Here is a 19905-nt window from a genome sequence, read left to right as displayed (position 1 = left end):
GGTTTCATTCTAACGTTGCTACGCAGTCTCGTTTTTGGAAAGAAACAAATCGTAAGGTCGGTCAGACAAACGTAGCTTTATATATCACTAGTAGTAGTAGTATTTCAAGATTACTAACACTCTATTTCGCCTCAGAATCTATCAAGCAAGATCTTTAGACATTATTGTTTTCCTCAATCAATCAAGATGGAAAGAGAAGAGGGATCTAAGAAAAGGAAGTTGCGGAGGAGCGATGAAAACTCTGTAGTTTTCAAGAGAAGAAAGGAAGGGATCATAAAAAAGGCAAGAGAGCTTTCAATCTTGTGCGACATTCCTGTTTGCGTTCTGATTCAAGCCCCCAACGGTGACTTTGATATCTGGCCTCAGAATGTTGATCAAGCGAGAAGCATTGTTGACAAGTACAAACAGACTGAAGCCAAGATTGCGTCGAATCCCAGCAAAATTTCTACTGGAAAAGTGAGCCCGAAAGCAGGGGAGATGATTCCTGATGAAGCAACTGCTGTTGCAAACTACACCCAGAAGTGCAGCGAATCTCAGTCCAAGATAGTAAGTCAGAGTCCTGAAGAAGCGGGAATGATTCTCAAAAGCTGCAACAGCGGGTGCAATAGATCTGAAGTAGAGTTCATTAATGAAAAGGTTTCACCTTTCAATGGAAAGCAATATTCTCAAACAGAGCAGGAGAATGTTACCAAGAGAAGTGATGATTATGATTTGGTTAATCAGTTCTTTGGAGAAGAGTTTTCTGCTGAAAACCCTGGAGAGAGTCTATGCAGTGGGAATCGAGGAATTTTTGCCACTGGGTTAAGTTGTTTGAATGGAAGGGTTTCACTTTGCCGGGGAAAGCAACCATCTCAGACAGAAAAGGCGAGTGGAACCAAGAGAACTACTGATAATGATTTGGTTAATCAGCCCTGTGGAGAAAAGGGTTTTGCTGGAAACCCTGGAGAAAGTCTATGCAGTGAAAATCATGAAATTTTTGCAACTGGGTTAAGTTGTTTGAATGAGGGAAATCTGAGGTGGATGATCTGCAGCCAACACAGGTTCTCGATCCTGACTGTGAACCTGGCGGTAGTTCATCCTTTAACAATTCAACGGACATTGATGGTTTCAGTGCAATGGGTGACCCCAGTAGGCCGCATTTTCTTGATCCTGAATACAGCAATTGGGAATCTTTATGGTCCTTTGAGGAGTCGGCTTTGTGCTTCTGATGTCGAAATTTCATGAACCTATCAGACTCTGGTTCTGATAATAAGAGTACTTCTCTTCAATTTTGATCGGCAGCAGAATTCCATGGTCTGAAATACTACTTTTTTTTGTAGGAGTCAATTTAACGTCTTTAGGTTAGTATGAGGAGTTAGATCAGTGTTTCTTGACATAGATTTTCATCTTATTGTCTTTCTTAGTGTTTGTGACACGTTTTTTCTTTCTTAGTTGAGGATGATTTGAGCAACTGTGTCTTCAGCTATTGAGTCAGCATGAAAGCTCCAATTTTTATCCTTTTAATGGAGCAAAAGCATTTTTTGTTTATTTCTTTTAATCAATTACTGCAATGATTTTTTTCTATTGTATATAATATACTGGGATGATGATGAAGTTCAAAGACTTTCTTACTGCAATGATTATTATTCTTTTGCTCCATTAAAAGGGGGAAAAAAAAAAGAAGGGGCAGTCCACAAACTCGTATAATTGACAATTTGTATGAGCTATGGTTTGCTGGCTTCAGATTTGGTGGATGAAAATTGATAGAGAAATTTCTACTTTTCTCATCTGCCCAAAATGGATGAACAATCCCATGGACAAGAGATTGAATATGATTTTATATCTCAAAGTGGTTGCTCACTTCAGTGATAATCAAACCAAAGATTAATGATCTAGTACGCAAGACCTCATGCTCGATTCTTCAAAGCCAAAACTCTCCACAGTTACTAAAGAAGCATAAACAAGTCGAACAAGTCTCGTGTGTTTCGTATACACATTATTTCTATCTTATTTACACGCACTGATTAAGGTTATGTTTGGATTGCATTTTCTAAGATTTTTTATAAAAAAATTACTGTAGTGATTTGATGTATATGAAGAAAAAAAATAATAGGAAAATATAATCATGGAAAACGACACAATTTTCCGACGGAAAATGACTCTCCAAACAAGTGTTACAGTATCTCATATATATATGTTTTAATCACTTTTTATCTCATATACGTTACGTCAAAAAAGTGTTATAGTATTTTTTTCACAAAATTATCTCAAATAATTTATTATCCAAACACTACTGTGGTTATTTTGGACTACTTAATCAATTATATAGACTTATAGTTGAACCCTAACATTCAAATTTATCTCTAACTCCTACCTTCTTCGCCCCATCCGTGCTTTTCTCATTTTGCTTGGAAAATTTTCAAACCATGTCAATGAATCGAGTTCAAACAAGTTAGCTACGAGTTTGCTTTATTAAAATACGAATTGAGGCACTGAAGACGCTTTGGTCTAATGGTAAGGTTAAAATCCCAGAACGTGAAGGTTTTGGGTTTTAATTCCTTGTCCTCTCCCTACTTCTTAAATTGCACCATTTCCTTGTTTAATTTTTTTTTTTTTTTAAAAAGGTACTAATTGAAGAAGCTCACTTGTGTGTGTGTGTGTGAAACTTGAGTTGGTAAAGTTTAATCAAGCCTTTTGTAAGTTTAATTGAGTTTAATCAAATTCAATTAAGTTAGTTTCTTTCGAATAAGTTGAAATAGCCATCTACTCAAGTTGGAATTCAAGCCGGGAGAACTCGACGAGTTTGAACTCATACGCATATATTTTAATTCGAGCCACAACTAACTCGTTTACAACACTAACCACAAATTAGAATACAAAAAAGAAAAATTTTAATGCTAAAATGAAAGGAGAAAAAGACCCTTTTGATTCTTTTTGTTTGTGCTAGTAATAAGCAAAAAAAAAAATGCTAATCTTCTACTATTAAGAACTACAAATTGAGGAACAAAAACCAAAAATATAAAACAAAATAGAATGAAAAGTAAAGGCGTCAGAGTAATCATAAAGCTAACCAGAATTAATCAAAGATTAAACAGACAACCACCTCTCCCTGTTGCCCATTTCCTCTCGAACAAACCAAACCCCAACTCCCCCCCCCCCCCCACACAACAAACTCAAATACCATCTCCGATTCCTCCACCCAACCAATTAAACCCCATTTTCCAGGCCTCCTTCTCCTCCTTCCTCCGTTCCTGCAAACCCTAGCCCCAAAAAACACGCACAACACACACTCCTCCTGCACCCCTGTTATGTTGTACTCTATGCCTTTCGCATAGTTCACTCCAAAATCATACAGAAAAGAAGAAATGGCATTAATAGGCGATGCTTTGCGGCAAGCATTCATGCCCAAGTACGAGTACCAGAGTCTTCGCGAAGAAGACAAGGCCTGGCATAAATTACAACGTCCATTAGCGTTATTTTTGCTGGGTTTAATTTCTGTTGTGATTTTGATTTCCACTATTATTAGCTTGAATATAGTTTTTCCGATTGATCCCTTGAACCGCCCGTTTTGTAATGACCTAAGAATTCAGCCTCTTCCGATTAATGTAACTTCCCCCGCGGCTGTTCATGGCCGAAGTGGCGGTGGTGGGGATTCGGATCTTTTTCCTGGCGCGTTTTATCTCACGGATCAGGAGACTGTGGACTACTATTGGATGGTGGTGTTTGTCCCCTCGGCTTTTCTTTTCGGGGCTTCTGTAGTTTATCTTCTTGCAGGTGAGAGATCGCAACCATTTTTTAAAATTATTTTATTGTATATAGTTTTTGAAATGTTTGGTTGGATTAATTTGATTACTGATCAGCTTTGATATCAGATATTATTAGTATGTGAATATAATTAGATCTTGTGATGATATTTGGTGATCATTTTCTTGATACAAGTAGATTCTGCTTTCGTAAAAATTTGATCCGTCTATTCAGTAATTGATCCAACCAATGCTATTATTCGAAGAATTGCCAACTTTAAGAAACGAACTAAAATTCGTAAAGTGTTATTCTATGGTGGAGAGTGGAGACAAATGATTAACATGGCAGTTTGCAGTGGAGACACATGTGATTTGATCAATTTTGTTCTAGATCATTGTGATGGTTGTGTGCTTTCTGACCTGCAATTTATTATTGTTCTGCAGGAATCATTGTTGCTTATACTGCTCCAGTAAGACATGGATGCTTGAGGGTTGTCGAGAATAATTACTGTGCTTCTAGAAGGGGTATGCTTTTATATTCTATTTTGCCATTCTCTGCTCTTTGAGAAGGGATATGCTTTTAATGGAATGCTTGTACGGTACCAGGCTTTTGCCCCTCTTGTGCAGAAGCAATATTGGTTACTTCTATGTTGTATGGCTGGAGCTAGGACACTTGGAAGACCTGTTTATTATGGTTTGAAAGGGACTAATCTTGTTGACAAAACACATAATTCATGCAATTCATGTTTCAAAACTTTAGAACGACATTTAACTGGCTGGACAACTCAAGGCATTCAGTCATGATTCAAATGTTAAACTTCTTTCCTCTTTTCTTTTGTATCCCCGTTGTGCTTTGCAGTTCAATATTCCTGCCGTTATCGTCCCTCTTCTCTGTGCATCTAATTTTTTTGTTTTATTTAATTTTTTGGCTGATGTTTATTTCAGCATGAGTCTGAATCTTAAACTGTAAAATATCATTTTTGTGCTCTCTTTGTATGATTTGCTGCATTGCTTTCAGCTCGGTTTATGATTGCTATACTGACAGTGGAGATGCTGATTTTTGTGCCAACAAATGTTCATGTCACCTAACATTGGCATAAGCCTGTCTCTTTACCAGATTACTTTTCTCCATATTAAAAATTACACTCACATGGACCATTGTCTGTGATTAGACTGGCTAGATTGGGTGACAAAAGTAAGCCTCATCAAGCTAGTGGAATAGTTGTTTTCTTTTTTGTACTACTTGTGTGTATCTGAAGTAGCGTGGCTATTTCTATCTTGTTAGTTTACTAGATAAGGCAGCTTTGCTTATCCATTCCAACTTGATTGTGTCCTGTAATTTCTCTGCTTTCCATTTACAGGTGGAGTGCGCTGTCTGTCCATTTTAAATCTTGCATTTGCAATCATTTTTGGTCTCCTTGCTCTGTTTCTTGGTTCAACCCTTCTTACGCTGGGGAGCAGATGCTCTGTGCCCTTGTTTTGGTGCTATGAGACTGCATCTTGGGGGCTTGTCATTTTATATGGGGGAACTGCATTCTTTTTAAGGAGAAAAGCTGCTGCAGTTCTTGATGAAAGTAATTTTACGGGGCAGAATCTTGGTGTAGAAATGCTTGAAGCACACCCACTTGAAGTCACACCTGAAGTGGAGAGACGTGTCAATGAAGGTTTTAAGGCGTGGATGGGCCCATCTTTATTATCATCTGATGAGGAAGATGAACCTGATGACTATCAGGAAGTTCCAAATTTGTCAAGGACCAATTCTGCCCGGCAAAGAGTGTAAAGATGATCTTTTACTAACACCATTTTAACTTGGCCACTATCCAGCATGTGCCTGGAAATTTTGGCACTGATTGAGCATCATGGGAATCCTAGTCTTTTTCCTGGATGATGTGCTCAAGCTAATGGTACAGCATCAATGTTGACACGAGGTTGTCATGCTGCTAAAGTAGTCGGTTTTTTGGTAATACCCATAGTTGTGTACAAAATTAGCAAAGTTGTACAGACCTACTTGCTTTGAATATACAGAAAGAAAGCATGTGTTTTAATGTGCAGCTGTGTTAGCAGTGCTAGGCTTCTGTTTAGGGCTGAATCAGCTCTAACTTGGCAATTATAATGGATAGTGTGCCCCTGGCATTCTGGAATGCCAGAGTTGCAAGGCTAAATGGTATTTAGAGGTTAGAACTGATAACAGCTTTGCAAACTGGTAGTTTTCTCATGTCAGTATCATGATGTTGAGGTTTTTGTACTTCTACCATATGATGCTTCTCTTCAATGGGACAGTGGCCTAAGTGCAGGAAGGTCAATGTTGCCGAATTCGAGGTTCATACTGCAACTCTCTGAATTTCTTGCCTCAGGCAGCTTACCTGTTACCTAGATAGTTTTTAAGGATGAAACTTGTTTGCTATTTTCTGTCGACAATGACCAAAATTGTTACTTTCTAGAACTTTCCAGTTTGCCCAACTTGGAAGGCACACCTGCATACAAAAAGGAAAAAGAAAAAAAGTTCTAAATTCAATACCTCCTATCTAAAGAAAAAAATAATAATAATGCTCGCATTGGGCAAATAAATTTTTTGGATATTTGTCTGAAATTTTACTGCAATTTACTAAAGAAGTTGTAGGAAAATTTTTTGAAGTGTGTAAATTTTTAAATATTTTGAAATGTATAATTTAAAAATTTTGAAGAATTTTTTGAGGTTATTATATCAAATTTTTAAAAAACTTGTGGAAGATCTTGGCCGAAAACTTGTATGCCAAAGAGGTTATTTCAATTTTGCCAAATGAACAGTTGTATTTATTTTCCCAACACGCGACAAACGGGCTGAGATTTAGGCTCTGAAGTTTCTTAGCGTCCTTGGTTTCTGGGTACACAAGAAGCAGGGCAGACGATCAGTATCTCCTGTTTTAGGCCCATAGGTAACGATCCTTATTCCGCCACTTTCCGTTTCCCATGGAAGCCCAATTGGAGCCCATTGGGCTCTTCTTCTCGGTTTAACAACATCGTCCTTCTACACCAAAAGCTACCCTCCATGGCCCCATCTTCACTTTCTTCTTCATCAAAATCTAACCCCCGACTTTCCGATAAACCCTAGTCTCTCTTGTCTATCACATACAAACACACAAGCTTCCCAACCAAACCATGGCGATGCCGTACGATTACGAAGACGGGCACCAGCAGCAATCCGGACCAGACTCACTGAGTTACGACCCGAGCTTCGTGCCGGACCCGGTAAAATCCTTCGTAGTCCATCTATACAGGCACATTAGAGAGAAGAATGTCTACGAGATTCACCAGATGTACGAGAACTCTTTCCAAACCCTAAGCGAACGTATGTTCAAAGACGTCCCCTGGCCCTCCGTCGACGCCGTCGCGCCTTTCGTTGATAACGACCACGTTTTCTGCCTTCTCTACCGTGAAATGTGGTTCCGGCACCTTTATGCTAGACTCTCCCCTACTCTCAAGCAGAGGATTGATTCTTGGGATAATTACTGCAGCCTCTTCCAGGTCAGATTTCCTCATTCGGAAAAAAGCTTTTTTTTTTGGTTTGTAAATTTTAGCTTAATACACTTTCGTTGTTGATTCGCCTCTTGTATAACTTTTTTGGTTCAGTTTGGGTTAATTATGATTATTGATTTGATTATTTCAAAGTATTGGATTGAAATCTTAAAATATTTAAGATTTCGTTTCTATGTTGTTTATGGGCCTGAGGTGGGGCTGCGTGATTTTTTTATAAGTTATTTCAGCTAAATGTGACGAAATTTGTGTAAATTTTGGATGGGATGCATGTAGGTGGTATTGCATGGGGTGGTGAATATGCAATTGCCAAACCAGTGGTTGTGGGATATGGTGGATGAGTTTGTCTACCAGTTTCAGTCATTCTGTCAATATCGGGCAAAGATGAAGAACAAGACAGAGCAGGAGATTGCGCTTCTGAAGCAGTTTGATCAGGTGTGGCTAACTAATTCCTGATTTCTTTATCTCCCATGACAAGATGTTATTCCAGAATCATACACATCTAAAAAAATAGTAGTAGTGGGTTTAATTTGTTTCTTTATTGTTACTTGCAAGTCTGTTTTCTTAATTCTTGTTATATGACCTGGCAATCATTTTCACTTAGGTTTTACAGGATGTTGTATTGTCATTATCCTTCAGTAACAATTCCTTTCTAAATGAAAATGGTGGGAAGAAACTACTTGTCGAATTATCAGTTTTTTGTTGTTTTTATCTTTAGAACATTTCATAACGGTAGAGCCCCCCTTTCTTTGGTACTTTTCATGTATAATCCTGTTATATATTTATTTTTGTGTTTGTGGTACAATCTGGATTTTTTTAAAGATAACTAATAAATCATCACCATGATAAAGTCACCTTGTGCTTCTATTTAAGATGTTACTTTTTTTTTTCCTGAAATTTATAGATTTTATGTTTACATATGATGTTAGAGATAATGGTATTTGCATTGGGAAGTCAAACTGTTTACCCCCTGATGTTAACATTTCTTTCTTTCAGGCATGGAACGTCTATGGTGTTCTTAACTTCTTGCAAGCTCTTGTGGAGAAATCTATGATTATTCAAATCCTGGAGCAAGAGAAGGAAGGGCTTGAACAGTTTACTGCTACTGATGGATATGATTACAATGGTGGAAGCAATGTTTTGAAGGTCTTGGGGTACTTTAGCATGATAGGTTTGCTTAGAGTTCACTGTTTGCTGGGCGATTATCACACTGGCCTAAAGTGCTTACTTCCAATTGATTTAAGTCAACAAGGTGTATACACCAGCGTAATTGGAAGTCACATTGCCACAATATATCATTACGGGTTTGCCAATCTTATGCTGAGGAGGTATGCTGGTCCCATGACTCAAACCAAATATGTTGCTTCTCGTTCAAGCTGCTTATCTAATTCTTTAATATGTTTCAGAAATATAAATTGTCAAACTGTGATTTGTCTGTATTGCCTCATATTTCCAATCATTATTTTTTGTTTTGTTGCTGAACTTGTTTAGGTAATATTGAACTGGGCTACATTGAAAAGTTGTTATTTGGAGAATATTTTTAATATCTAGTCTAGAAGAAGCATTTTTTTTTTAAAGTTCCCCCTCTCCACGTATCATTTTGTTAGTAGATTTTCACTGAATGATAGAAATAGTACAGTTGAAAAATGCTTGTTGGGAAAGAGCGTTATCATCTTCTGCTGTATTACCAAGCACATAGGAGATTATACTGCTTCGCTTTTGTCAGTCTATAATAAATGTTTTCCTATAATTGTGCCATTTCTTTTCAGCATCATAAGTCTTCAATGGCGCAGGGTTCTAGCTGGCATCTAAGTGCTGCTTCTGCTCCTTACTTCTTTTCTTTGTGAGGTTTGATTTTGTGTGTAAAAAAAAGGTCTGCCTGATATAGGCTGAACTTGAAAGTACTTCAGTGATGTGAAGAGAAGTTTGAATTTGTGATGAAACCCTTAAAAATTTTGATGTGATGAACAATCATCTTCCATTTTACAGTCAACAAGTGATTGCTTTGCTGCTCATTTCTATGATAATCTAGATAGATACATTTGTTTGCTGTTTTGGGGAAAATTTTTTTTGTTGTTAATTTAGTTAATAAATTTTGTTCTTCCTTTGTTGACAGATATGTGGATGCCATTAGAGAGTTCAACAAAATTCTGTTATATATTTATAAGACTAAGCAATATCACCAGAAATCCCCACAATATGAGCAGATACTGAAGAAGAATGAGCAGATGTATGCCTTGCTGGCTATTTCTTTATCCCTTTGCCCTCAAGTGAAGCTTGTTGAGGAGACTGTGAACTCCCAATTACGTGAGAAATATGGTGAAAAAATGTTGAGAATGCAGAGATTTGACGATGAGGCGTTTGCACTATATGATGAGCTTTTCTCCTATGCATGTCCCAAGTTCATCACTCCATCTGCTCCTAGTTTTGAGGAGCCTCTTGTAAACTACAATCAGGTATGATTGTCCCTTATCGTACTTAAATAAGCCTGCAATCAATGGACTGGCAATCTTCTGTGCTTTAATCAGCAGCAGGCTCTCCAAAAGGAGAACTTTGAGGGGGGGGGGGGAGACACAGAAGCAGACACAGTCTTGAATGAGTGCAACAAAAAAAGCATGTGAATTCCTCATGCCTTTGTTATCTTAAGTATCTAGTAACACCTGATGGTGTTCCTTTGAACGTTGCAATTGTTAGCAATACCATGGTCTGATATATGGTGGTCGGTGTAATTTTGACCACTGTTCATGTTTGTTGAAACATATTTGAAAGTTTTATGTCATTTCACGTGCCAGAAACGGTGATCTGTGGGATGGGCAGTCCCAAAAAAAAATAGTCTGTCTTGTAGTTTCTTGGTTGACCTATTAATTTTAGGCTGTTCTTAGACAGCTTAAGCATTATGCATGTGCTGTTAATATTGTGAATTATTGGCATCTATCATCCATTTGTTTATTTCTAAATCTCAGGATGCCTATAGGCTTCAGTTGAAGCTGTTTCTTTATGAAGTGAAACAGCAACAATTATTATCAGGTGTTCGAACATTTTTAAAAGTTTACTCAACGATCTCCATGGGCAAGCTTGCTACTTACCTGGAAGTGGATGAACCTACTTTAAGGTCAGGGACAAAACTTATATGTTTCTTTTCCTTGTTCAAAACTTATATGTTTCTTTTCCTTATTTTTAAAAGTTGATTTTCTTACTGTTTGAAGTTAATGGTGTGCAGGACAATTTTGTTGACATACAAGCACAAAACACACGCTGTTGATTCTGATGGAAAGATCAGCTCCAATGCTGATGTTGACTTTTATGTAGATGATGTAAGTTGTAACTCTGGATGTAGTGTTGTGCTTCTGTCCTATGCACATACCTTGACACATCCATGCCTGTTGCATTTAAAATTAAGAAAGAATGGTTAAATCTCGGAGCAAACCATTTTGAACGAATTAAATAGTATAGTGGGTAAGCTTGTTTAGTAGCAAATTTGGTCAGTGTCTTGTGGGCACTGACACAATCTGAAGCCTATAGGCATCCTGAGCTTTGGCAGTTATTAGGGTTCAACTTGCCATTTTGGAGGTCAAGCCTTGCAGGCACAACATGTTCTGTTCGTGCATCTATACAGAAAGTCTAGTTGATGTTATAGGCCTGAGCTTGTTATGATCGTATAAATTCTAGTTGATGTTATAAGCCTGAGCTTGTTATGATTGTATAGCTGTTAAGCTTGACAGTTCAACTCAAATTTGCTCACTGATTCCATCCTAGCCCCATGGTCCTGAACTTTGTTTAGAAAATCTGATTGAGGTTGTTTATTGTTGAGTATGAATTGAGCATAGCCAAATTGAGTGAAAATGAGTTCAAGGTGGTCGCAGCCTCATGTGGCGTGCAAGTATGCTCACCAGGAATATGCTTGCTTTTTTATGCTGTGTAGGACAGACCGATATTACTGCAGTCTACATTTCACTGTCTTGGATATTTGTGGTGGATCATGAATTGAAGTTTTGGAACCTGCAGAAAGACATCTAGTGAATGGCACAATTCTAATTGAAGACCATCAAAATTTATTTAGAGCCCATTTTGTTTAAACTGTGAAGCATTTAGAAGTCAAATGCGTGTTAACTATAGCTTTCTGTTCATCTATCTGATGCATTTTTTTTGGTTTTAGGACATGATTCATGTTATAGAATCTAAACCAGCTAAGCGGTATGGGGATTATTTTCTGCGTCAAATTGTCAAGGTACTTGCATCTCAACTGATGCTCATAAAACGTACCCGTTACTTTCCTGTAGTTTGCATGCTGATGCCTGTTCTCGTACAGCTTGAAGGCGTGATGACCGATGTCGACAGGGTAAAGTTGGAGTGAGTTCTGGACTGGAGCTACAGCCATTTTTGTGCGGCAGAACATTTTAATTAGCTTGGCTTCCACCTCCCAGAAACTTGAGGAAAAGAATGAGATGAAAAATGGACTGATTTTCTTTTCTTAGAGGAACTGAGTTCCATCATTTGTGGCTATTATTTTTTGCTTGGATGGGATGGGGCTGAGTTTTGGGGAAAGATGGGAGCGAGGGTTGGTGGGGTTAAGCGAGGGAATGGATGACTGAAAGAGACACTTTCCCTTGGTCGCGTCCCTTCACTGAGGCTGCTTTTTTTGTTTTTTATTTTTCCCAAGTGTACAATTTCTAGTTTTTCTATATTGTAATTTATTTCCAAATAGAGAAGAAAACACGCCTTATTTCGGGTCTGTAATACGCGGCACTGGTGATTCCTTCCCCAAGTAGTATTGGCATGTCGTAGCTTACAGTTTCAGTTTGGTGGAACATGCTCTCAGGATGTGGTTGTTGCTTTTGAGCCTTGAATAATTCCAAGATACGAGTCTATGGGTCGGCTTGGTTTGTGCGAGTCAGTATGGTTGGTGCCCTACCTTGCACTGAACTTCTCGAGTTTCAATAGAATTCCCACTCTAGAAAATTACGAAAATAACTCCGTCCTCTTTGTACTCATTATTTTAAAGAATAGGGATAATTTCAGAAATCTCTCTTGAGGTTTTTAACAATCTCACTGTCCTCCACTGGGGTTTCTAAAATATTAGAAACCTCCTCTATCAGGTCAATGGAATCTAATTGTTGCATCAATTATAGGGAAATGACTTAATTACCCACACAACTTAAGAGGTATTTGACAATTATGTTCACATGATTAGTTAAATTGTTATTAACTAGTTATCTATTTAGCAAATAAGTTTTTTGTCAAGTTTTTCTCCTACAAGATTTTTAACAACTTTAACTACAATAATTTCAAAAAATTTTAAAATTTTGAAAAATACACACTTTACAATATTCAAAAACATACAAAAAAATTCCCTTCTTTCTACTTTTTTTCTTCCTCCTCCCACCACTACTAGAGCCACCGGCTTTCAGCCACCATTTTTTTCTTTTTCTTTTTTTTTCTTTTCTTTCTCTCCTCCCTCCCCCTCTCCTCCTTCCTCTCATCCTCCACTCCCCTCTCCCCCTTTCCCCACTCTCCCCGACCACCTCCTTCCCCTATGATCGATGACAATTTGTTAGTTTTTTTTTTTAAATTTCTAATATACCATTACAAAAGGGGAGCCAAAAATAAGCGCCTTTCTATGATTGATAATTGATGTGTGTAAGTAGAAGTAGTGATTCAAATTCTAGTGGTTTTTGTGGAATAAGAGAAATATAGCTTCTTTAGGCATATATAAGGATTTAGGAGACTTGAAGAGGAAATTTGCTCTCAAATTTTTCTCAAAATTTATTATGTTCTATATGATTTGCTCTAGTTGATGATTTGTATTCAATTTTATTGTTTTTTCTTTTTTTTTCCTAATTGTTACTTTTATTGTCATGGAAAATAGATATTGGTATTGTATGAAATATAGGTAAAGATTGTTAGTTGTATGCAACTAAATTGAAAAACCTTTTAATAATGACAAATTTTTTCTTATTTGTGATTATTCAACAAATGGTCTTTTTTAAATTGAAATTCAGGTTATAACAGGGTTTACAAGCTTTGTTTCTCTTATAAGAGTATGCAACTAATGTGTTATAATACATGTAATGGTATGATATTACACATGCAATATCTAGATGAGACTTTGAGTTGCTAAATTTGTTGTAGAGTTAGAAAGCTGATCTGATCTTTTATTTACTCTCTATGAATGTGGTGATAGTTACACAATCTTGAAATTGAAGCCTTGCTTTTGTAAGCAATTTCACTTACACTGCCTCACATTTGATAAAGTTAAAATAGATATATATTGTTCATAGTAAATTAACTACCTAATGCAAAACTTAAGGGTAGTTATGGAATCAAATTGTTTTTTCTCTCCTAATACCAATTTTATATTATTTTTGTATTTGAATTGGGCTGATTTGTTACTAGCTAATTAGTTTTAGGGGACGTTTTTGATATTTTGAAAACCTCATGGGAGGACAGTGAAACTGTCAGAAACCCAGAGAGGTTTCTGAAATTATCCCTAAAGAATCCAGGGCAGTTGCCCCCCATAAATTTGGAGGCAATTGTAACACAAGACAACCCTCAAACGCGTACTACCAAATAAAGAATGCTTTCTCTTATAACCTAAGGGCTTAGGCTAAGGCCCAAAACCAGCTTCAGGACAAACAATTTTGTTGACTTGAATGATGGGAAGGTGTATCCTCTCAGTTCTAAACTGACACTGGTAGGTGGGCACATGAATTTACAGATATTTGGGGTGGCATAACATAATAGCGGAACAGTTTGGTGCAGCATCAGTTAAGACTTCTATAAGATTTAAAAGAAGGGATAATTTCAGAAACCTCCACTGAGGTTTCTACAGTTTCACTGTCCTTCTTTGAGATTTTTAAAATATTATTAACCTTCCTTAAAAATAATGTTCTTGTAACAAATTAACCCAATTCAAAAAAATCAACAATAAAAAAAAGATTTCAAGAGTGAGAAGAATATTTCATACCAAAAGTACCCTTTAACTTATTACTAGTTGGTTGACTTAGAATCAAAAGGAAATATTAGTTAAAAGTAGAAACTAAGAACTAAACTCTAGCATAAGTATAATAGAATTTAGTAACAATGACTATTTTTTATAGAACTATATAAAATAACAAAATCAAAGTATTGGAGAGGAAAACTTATTAATTTGGAATCAAGATTTATATGTAAATTTCCAAAACTCTTAGTATCAGAATTTGAAAGATTTTGAAAAGGAGCTGAACAAGATAAAGTATGATCTTTTCAAGAAAAAACATCACAATAGATGGCTAATGATAAAAAATATAGAATATGCTAAAATATGTTATCTTTGTTGAATTATTTCTTTAACTTACGGGGTCCATTATTTCAGATGATTAGCAAGAAATTTCCATCATTTGTAATTTAAAAAAAAACTCTCAAGCAACGATTGGATTAATGAGGGTATGATTTTAATGGCAAAGCAAATAAATCAAAGTAGAAATTTTTTTTTCTAACCATCTTGTTTGGATAATGTACACAAAGAAAAGAAAAAACACACCAAATAGTTTGGAAAAGAAAGGAAAGAGTGGATTATGTGTAGTTATATTTTATCCATAACTTAATAAAATCTAATTGTAAACATATTTTAATATACTTTACTCCTTTTTGTGTATTTTCATATTCATCTTGTTATTCTTATGAAAAATTTATGAAATAATAATATTTCAATAGAAATTTTAATCTTTTTTTTAGGCGAAAGAAATTACAAGAACTACTAAAATACAAAAAAAGAATTTTAAAATGTTAACAATTATCGTTATAAATTTTAGTATTCAAGATTTTAAAATTTTTTATATTGCAAATCATGGTTAATTTAGTACAAGTAACTCAATTGTTTCTCTCCATATAAATACGTAATATTTTCAGAGTTGTAAGGATAGTAAAGTCATTTCACCATCCATCCGGTAAGCATTGGACCCCAAATAGCTTATAGGAGAGATAAGTGATATTTTTAAAACTTTTGAGGGATGGCAGTGCAATTGTCAGAAACTTCAAGGGAGGTTTCTGAAATTATCCCTTACACGAAATAAGGTGTTCTGTCACTCTAATTCTTTAATTTCTGAATGACAATTGTCGAGGTAATTCTGTGTACATTTTGGCCCTGAGAGCGTAGACCAATATTACATGATACTGTAATAAGCCACAATAGTCCAGAGTCCATTTTTGGCCTGTGAATTTCCAGCGGCCATCTAACTACCATTCCACAGAGGGGTTTCCTTCATCTCCCTCTACAAAGACCACAAGAGTTCTTTTCTGTGCTGCAATCCACATTTGCAGGGTTGCTGGTCCAAACTAAATTCAACGTGTAGTTCAATGACTACTGTTGATTTTGAGGCAAAAGATTTCTGCAGAGTTCAGCAATGGTAAGCTGTAGCCGATGTTATTTGCACAGGTCAATCAGGGTTGTCAACTTCGTTATTAATGCTATTGGAGTTGCAATGATCGTATACTCTCTTTGGCTGCTGAAGAAGTGGAAAGACGGGGTTGATGAGTTGGATCTTGCATCACCTGTTCCTACACCTTGGTATGTCTTTTTTCTCTCCTCCTTTCTTATTTATGGGTCTCTGCTTTGTAGAAAAGCTGGAAAGATTTAAAAAAAAAGGAAAATTGTATAGTGCAAAAATGCTGTTGTTGCATGTTTTGTCTTGGGAGCAACATGCAATTAACGTATTGTGCTAAGTTGCCAAGTGAACGAGAAAAATGTGGTTGCATTTTCAGATGCAAGAATCCATCTAAGTGGATTTTTCCACTTCAAGGAATAAATTGTACTTCATCTTCTTGGCAACAATGTAAAAAACCCATAGCAATATGTCATAAAGAGCGAAATCTAGCAGGACATGACAGAACTAGATCTTTTAGCTGATTGGAAGTCAATGGTCAGGCCTAGAAATCAGATCTTTTAGCTGACTAGATGTTAAAAGTCATGCTAGAAACCTCTTATCAGTTTTCATTGCTACTCAGAATTGGTGTTTAATCATATTTTGACTTCTCTCGTTGATGTAGTACAATGTAGTTAGTTGATTTTCGCAGAGAACTGAAGAAACTATAGCTTCTTATCAACAGGTTTATCTATACATGTTTAGGTGTGGGAATCGTTGTCTGCTTGAGCACACTATTGGGACATTCAATTGCTAACTGTATCAGCAATTCTCTCCTCGCCGTGGTATCCTCATAAAAGTTGCTTCTGATGTTTAAACAACTCGTTATCTTTTTCTGCAGCGCCATGTGAAACTAAAAATCTTTTCTGACCCTGTTAAGACCTTTGAAGAATAGAAGTATGATGTAGGGAAGAAATCATTTTAACATTCTTGTCTAAATAAAGATCGAAACATTTTGTCATTCATTATGCATCATATATGCATATTGTGGATCAAAACATCATGTTTTTCATTATGCATCATATATGCATATTATGTTATCTTAACTATGCCTCAGTATATTGTTTCCATATGCTCTCTTCTTCTTGTCCAAGCTGTTATCATTGTCATAGTCTTCTACAAGACCAACTGGGAAATGGTATGTATCTAATTTTCTGTCAAAATTTCTAGTTCTGACCAGTCTCCAAATTATCACTTCCCTGTTGAGTTCGTTAAACTTTAGTTATTACCAAAGTTATAAGAGATTGTCCTTATAAAAGACTTCATTAGGCGGAATGAAAATTGATTATGTAAAAGGCTAGTCTTTCTGTTTAGATTGCTTTTGAGATTTCCAGTAGATCATCAATCTGAGTCCTGCAATAGGCTTTGTAGCAGTAATTACACGCTTTTGTCAAGATAACAAGAAGTCATCTGCCTTTACTATAATCACTGGCAGCATCCACCAGGAGAAATAAGAATGTTAGTTCAGAATTTTAAATATATTTGTTGAATTATAAAATCCTCTAGGACCAGGAAAGTTCAGAATGCGTTTAGCTTTACTACTGCTTTTAACTTGACAAGATTGTCCGAGTTAACAACGTGTTCATATGTTGTTTGCATTTCTGACAGCAAATTTCCATATACATAGATGGGAACCATGAAGAGTTCAAGAATTTTGTTCTCTTTCATGTGGAAATGTGTCGTCTGATTTCAATCTCAGTTTTGGTAGCCCAGGTAAAATTCTTTTTCCATTGAGAGAAGCAAAATGCTCTGCTTTCGAAAAATTAAAGGTTAATAATAAATTGATTGCTTCCATGATTTTTACTGCAAAAGATACCATGTAAGTTTGCAATTCTCAACCTACATCATTTGATTTTATGCAGATTGTAGCCCTTAGAATTGTTTTTGATAATAGTAATGTACTGGCAAGAGAAATAATTACATTTGGTGAGAAAGTGCCATCATGTAGATTAACAAGAATTTGAAAAACTTATGCTAGTTGCTTTTTCTGGGAAAGTTTCTCATAAACTTTGGCTGTGGTTTCAGTGGTTCATTAGGCTCAATGAATTTAGCAACCGTTTTCTACGTGAGAAACAACCAATGCATGAGAAATATTTCCGGTAAACCGGATTACTTTATGGGATGTTCATCAGCAATATTTGATCCACAAACCTAACCATCTAAATACATGTTTTTTGAGGAAACTTGTCACCCAGTTTTAGTGAGAACTGTTTTTTTGTGATATTTTCAGCTGATTGTTGCTTTGCTTGCTGGCATCCTATGGGCAGTAGGATGTGAACCAAACCTTCATTGCAGCAGCTCTGATCCCCCAAACTTTACATACTCATTTTTGGATGATCGTACTTCATCATTAAGTGACTGTACCAGATTACCTGAAAGGTCTTTCCAGGATCATAATATTGGACAAACGCTAAGAAATTCATTCGCCTAATTCAAGCTGCCAAAGTGAACTCAACTATCTGGCTGCAAGGAAATCCAGATTCATGGAGTGGTTTATAAACAGAGAAACAAGAAGAGAATGCTTTGAGTCGACTAACAAGCAAACTTGAATAGACTTTGGTTTGAAGTTACTGATAACATGCAATTTTGGAAGTGATGCTGGTTGCACTGTGTTAATAATCCATGTAGTGTTGTCTAATTTTCCATTTCTCTTTAGCCATACAGCCCTGCTTACTAACCTGTCACTTGCAGGGGACTGTTGCCACCTACTTTCCATTTTCTTAATCACACAAATGCCCAAAAAACCTTCAATATTTTGACAGTTTCAGCAGTCGATGTGATGTTGAAACTCAAGAATTGTCAATCTAGTCTCTTGAATCTGGCGCACCATACAGTAGCCATCCATTAGTGCAGTATAGGTAACTTCATCAGAACTCTGACCTCATTGAATCATTCCAGAGGATGTCCATTCTGCAATCTGGAAAAATGGATTTCTTTGTCCAACACCATTTCATGTACCAGCTTCTCCAGTTGTACCATATCCCTTTTGACACCAGCACTTTAGGGACTCTGACAATAAAATGATCAATCATCGATCGCTTTAAATAGTTCTTTATCGCACATGGAGCAAATACTTGAAGCATATCAAGCAGACTAGGGGTTGTTTCCTTCAGCGAAAGCCAAATCCAGCAGCATGGACGCGGCGTAAGAATCAGGTGAGAACCCTTTGTCTAGCATTTCCTGAAAATGCATTTTTGTCTCAAGATATTCACCCCCTTTAAGAAATCCACGAACAATAGTATTCTGTATAAGATCATTTGGCAAGCATCTGTCTTCTTTCGTTTTCATGAAATGCCCTTTAGCAGTTTAGCTTCCTTTAGCATCCCTGCTTCACAAATGCCACTTATCAGCACATCATCACTGCATCAGGATGCAGTCCTTTGACAGGAGGATTTCGAAAATATCTTGTGCAAGCTCAAGCTTCCCGCTTCTGCAACTTCCATTGATGATGATGTTGAACATGCTAATGTGAAGGTCTACCGGGCCAGTTTCCATCTTCTTTAATAAATTTTTAAAACATTTTTACAGTAATCCAGATAGGGCAAGGTGAGGAAATTCATTCAAGGCAAAATAGGGCAGTAAGACGTTTCAACTAACCATCAGGATTTTAGGATTTAATTAACGAACCCAAAATTGGGTTATTGAGAAAAACTGTGATGTAATCTTTTCATCCAAATTTTTATTATAAACGATAAACATCACCAAAAATGCATCCTAACACAAAGGAGAATTAAACTTATATCAAACTGGAACTGACCAAGAAAATAAATAGCAAACACAAATGCTTTGCGAAAACATCCAACTCCAGTAGTTTCTTTTAACTTGGCCAAGACAAGAATGGAATTTAATACACCATTGAAAGCTTTCAAAAGCTTCTAGGCTTCTATATCACATAAGCTCAATGTGCTGCCTTGCCAATCTTCCTTGATCCAGAAAGTATGTGCATCTAGGGTAAGGTACTTCAATTCTTTTCCTGCAGCAGCTGGAAAGTAGAGAACATGAAGTTTCCAGCAAAAACACGTATTCTGAAAACGGATTTCAGACAAAAAAGTGAAATTCTGAAATTGAATCAAATACAGAGTTCAAAACATTTTGTTCAAGATGATACATCAAATCGACTTCCGCAAAATGAATGTTAAATAGAACCATCCGGTATGAGAATCCGCATGAGGAACAATATGGAGCATAAAGAATTTAAAGCACATACATTAATAATTTTTACATTATTTGCAGTAAACAAGACAGCAATCAAAAGTCCCAAAAAAAAGTCC

General features: G+C 36.4%; 3 protein-coding genes across 5 annotated transcripts; all 3 read left to right on the top strand.

Annotated features, from left to right (window-relative positions):
- Positions 1-3205: 3205 nt before the first annotated feature.
- LOC113703049 (uncharacterized) lies at positions 3206-5707 on the top strand. Its single transcript, XM_027224263.2, has 3 exons — positions 3206-3753; positions 4167-4247; positions 5084-5707. Exons 1-3 carry the CDS (start codon positions 3345-3347, stop codon positions 5500-5502), a joined length of 909 nt encoding a protein of 302 aa, XP_027080064.2. The 5' UTR covers positions 3206-3344; the 3' UTR covers positions 5503-5707.
- A 1025-nt stretch (positions 5708-6732) lies between these two features.
- Positions 6733-12129, top strand: LOC113704098 (uncharacterized). Its single transcript, XM_027225760.2, has 8 exons — positions 6733-7226; positions 7512-7670; positions 8232-8563; positions 9352-9691; positions 10199-10347; positions 10456-10549; positions 11392-11463; positions 11545-12129. The coding sequence occupies exons 1-8, from the start codon at positions 6861-6863 to the stop codon at positions 11587-11589; spliced, it is 1557 nt and encodes a 518-aa protein (XP_027081561.1). The 5' UTR covers positions 6733-6860; the 3' UTR covers positions 11590-12129.
- A 3258-nt stretch (positions 12130-15387) lies between these two features.
- LOC113703128 (tetraspanin-19-like) lies at positions 15388-18926 on the top strand. Of its 3 annotated transcripts, none has more exons than XM_027224385.2 (5): positions 15388-15780; positions 16320-16419; positions 16692-16772; positions 17243-17347; positions 17865-18926. In XM_027224385.2, the coding sequence occupies exons 1-5, from the start codon at positions 15617-15619 to the stop codon at positions 18063-18065; spliced, it is 651 nt and encodes a 216-aa protein (XP_027080186.1). In that variant the 5' UTR covers positions 15388-15616; the 3' UTR covers positions 18066-18926. The 3 variants fall into 3 exon arrangements, with proteins under 3 accessions (XP_027080186.1, XP_027080187.1, XP_027080188.1); XM_027224387.2 differs by having other exon boundaries at positions 15611-15780; positions 16340-16419; XM_027224386.2 differs by lacking the exon at positions 16692-16772 and having other exon boundaries at positions 15389-15780.
- Positions 18927-19905: the final 979 nt, after the last annotated feature.

The sequence above is a fragment of the Coffea arabica genome, chromosome 8e (genome assembly GCF_036785885.1).
Source record: "Coffea arabica cultivar ET-39 chromosome 8e, Coffea Arabica ET-39 HiFi, whole genome shotgun sequence".
Classification (NCBI taxonomy): domain Eukaryota; kingdom Viridiplantae; phylum Streptophyta; class Magnoliopsida; order Gentianales; family Rubiaceae; genus Coffea; species Coffea arabica.
Note: the sequence above shows the minus strand (reverse complement) of the source record. Positions and strands in the feature narration are given on the sequence as shown.

Coding starts and splice junctions, on each gene's coding strand:
- LOC113704098 (XM_027225760.2), top strand. CDS start 6,861: ATGGCGATGCCGTACGATTACGAAGACGGGCACCAGCAGCAATCCGGA. Junction 7,671..8,231: donor TTCTGAAGCAGTTTGATCAG/GTGTGGCTAACT, acceptor TCTTTCTTTCAG/GCATGGAACGTCTATGGTGT. Junction 8,564..9,351: donor GCCAATCTTATGCTGAGGAG/GTATGCTGGTCC, acceptor CTTTGTTGACAG/ATATGTGGATGCCATTAGAG.
- LOC113703049 (XM_027224263.2), top strand. CDS start 3,345: ATGGCATTAATAGGCGATGCTTTGCGGCAAGCATTCATGCCCAAGTAC. Junction 3,754..4,166: donor TGTAGTTTATCTTCTTGCAG/GTGAGAGATCGC, acceptor ATTGTTCTGCAG/GAATCATTGTTGCTTATACT. Junction 4,248..5,083: donor TTACTGTGCTTCTAGAAGGG/GTATGCTTTTAT, acceptor TTCCATTTACAG/GTGGAGTGCGCTGTCTGTCC.
- LOC113703128 (XM_027224385.2), top strand. CDS start 15,617: ATGGTAAGCTGTAGCCGATGTTATTTGCACAGGTCAATCAGGGTTGTC. Junction 16,420..16,691: donor GCAATTCTCTCCTCGCCGTG/GTATCCTCATAA, acceptor ACTATGCCTCAG/TATATTGTTTCCATATGCTC. Junction 16,773..17,242: donor ACAAGACCAACTGGGAAATG/GTATGTATCTAA, acceptor CATTTCTGACAG/CAAATTTCCATATACATAGA.